This window comes from Pundamilia nyererei, unplaced genomic scaffold, assembly GCF_000239375.1.
Source record: "Pundamilia nyererei isolate P.nyererei 1_Seehausen unplaced genomic scaffold, PunNye1.0 scaffold00250, whole genome shotgun sequence".
Lineage (NCBI taxonomy): Eukaryota > Metazoa > Chordata > Actinopteri > Cichliformes > Cichlidae > Pundamilia > Pundamilia nyererei.
The window spans coordinates 40,939-43,151 of record NW_005187651.1 but is presented as its reverse complement, the minus strand read 5'-3'; the positions used below and the strand labels follow the sequence as shown (position 1 = coordinate 43,151).

The following is a 2,213-nucleotide window of genomic DNA, read 5'->3' as shown; positions in this document are numbered from 1 at the left end:
GCATTTCTTTTCTCCATCTGCATTTGAATTTAAGTGCATTAGCAAAACTGTCAGTTTCGACCAAAACTGTTTTGGTCGAAACTCCCAAAGATAACCGGGTGATTAACTCTTGTCTGTTTTATTTAGCAGATCACAGCAGTAGGTTTTTATTCAGTTCATTAGTTTCACGCGTAGAGTACCTTTGTCATGCACTGATGAGTGTGATTGACAGGCCAGTACAGTCAATGAGAAAAAAAAACAGCGAAACATAGTATGAACAAGTAAAAAAAAAAGAGACTCCAATTTTTTATTTAATGGATTCAAAATGAGTGACTGAGAACATAAACTCTGCAGGGAAGTGTTTACACGTCTAGAAACAGAGCTGCTTTCTCATGTTCTCCAAAAGACTTTCAGGGTTGTTGTTTTTTCATTTTTACGAGCACAGCTATCACCATCTGTTGGCCTTCAGCTAGAATGCACTTTTAAGGAATTTCCACACTGACTTCATTTTTAACTACCTGTCTGTAGTTATAGCCAATCTGCCTCTGAATCAGGTGAAGTCTATAAATTGTAGGTACAATAATAAACTAGGCCAGCCTCTCCACAAACAGTCTCTGCAAGAAACTGAGTAAATCAAGTTCTCAGTCAATGTCCTGGATCCATATTAAAAAACTGTTACTTGTTTTAGATTTTATTGTCTCTCTTTGCTATGTTGTCTTGATCCATTAAAAATGACACTTCACTGGACGTTGGTCAGAATTCACTGCTGCACTCTGCGTGCACCGTGGGTGGTTTCTGAATATGCTGAACAGGAGTAGAAACCTGATACATTTGGAGTTAAATGTAAGAGGACAGCTGATGTTGTGATACACAGCTCTATGCATGTTGAATATTTTTGAAACAGTTGTTTTGAACACTGTTAGAGCTTTTGTTTGTTTTTTGTTTGTTCACATTCAAATGGTCAACAACCAGTTAATGCTAGTAGAAGCAACAATTGTTTTTTATTTTTTCTCAATCTACGTTTGGACGTGGACAGCACAGCGTCTGCCACGAGGGGGTGCAGTTTAGTAAGTTTGTAAAAAAGTAGTAGAAGAAAGAAACTCTTGTTCTGTTTTTAGTGCCACTTACACAGGATTACAGTGTCTGTCTGCTCTCTGGTTGCAGCATATAATAAGTGAAACCTGAAATCAGTACTTGGAATCCATTGCAGTAGTAAAATGCGTAGAGACGGAGCATTTATTAATTAGAAATAATAATAATTGTATGTGTTAATGCATTTACGGTATGCAGCAGTGCTGACAGTGCATTGTCACTGTCTGGGACAAATAATTCACATTGTATGACTTTAAAGAATTAATGAAATAACACAAACACATCACACCACTATAGATGTCTCATGTATTATGCACACCACATTAAATTCAAGTCAATGAAGAGTTACATGTCGCAGTATCTCTGAGTCCTGATCTGCTGATCAGGAAACAGAAGAAGCTGTCAAGTGGATAGTGCACTCTATTTTTTTAAAGTTTCATTACTGCAATGATCATCAGCCTCAAAGTTGAACTTTCTTTTTTGCTTATGAGAAGTTTTAATTTCATGTTGGGAATGTCCGGATATTCAAATATTACAGGCTGGTAAAGAGGAAGTAAGCTCGGACAGACTTTGGCAGCTGTCTTATTAATGTGTTGAAACCACAACGGTCACATGTTTGCTGTCCTATGTCTTATTTTAGATCATTATGTGGATTATATCTCATGTGCAGCTCTGACCATGTGACATTTTCTAACAGTGAGACGAACAGAATGACTATGAGTGTAACAACAGCTGTGAGTGGGATTGTTCTCATCGTTCTGTCCATATCAGGTACTGAACATCTTTTAAATACACTTCTTAAGTCTTTAGTACAGTTATTTTAGTTGTTGTAAGTATATTTACTTACTGGACATCATCCTGGAACACTGTATGCTTTAATGTAATTATTTCATTAAATAACAGGAACTTCCTGCAGAGATGGTTAAACTGCTTGCACGTAATAAGAATAGTGATGGTTTCAGGCTAAATATAAAGCAACAAGGAATTATTTCCAGTCTTACATAAACTGAACATGTTCTTTTTATAGAAACCTTTCAATTAAAAAAATGAAATATTTAATGTAAAATGTGATGAACAGTTTTTACCTGTTCACCACAAACACAAAGTAAATTTGTAAATTTTCTTTAAACCTTTTTTCCATA

The 2,213-nt window shown here is 35.7% G+C and overlaps 1 protein-coding gene across 1 annotated transcript in view; it reads left to right on the top strand.

The window, feature by feature from the left end:
* LOC102209039 (B-cell receptor CD22-like) overlaps positions 1–2,213 on the top strand; it is a 17,872-nt gene that overhangs the window by 7,660 nt on the left and 7,999 nt on the right. The window contains exon 5 of the mRNA XM_013915037.1: positions 1,649–1,842. Coding sequence (XP_013770491.1) covers positions 1,649–1,842 — 194 coding nt within the window. The remainder of the gene's footprint in view (positions 1–1,648; positions 1,843–2,213) is intronic.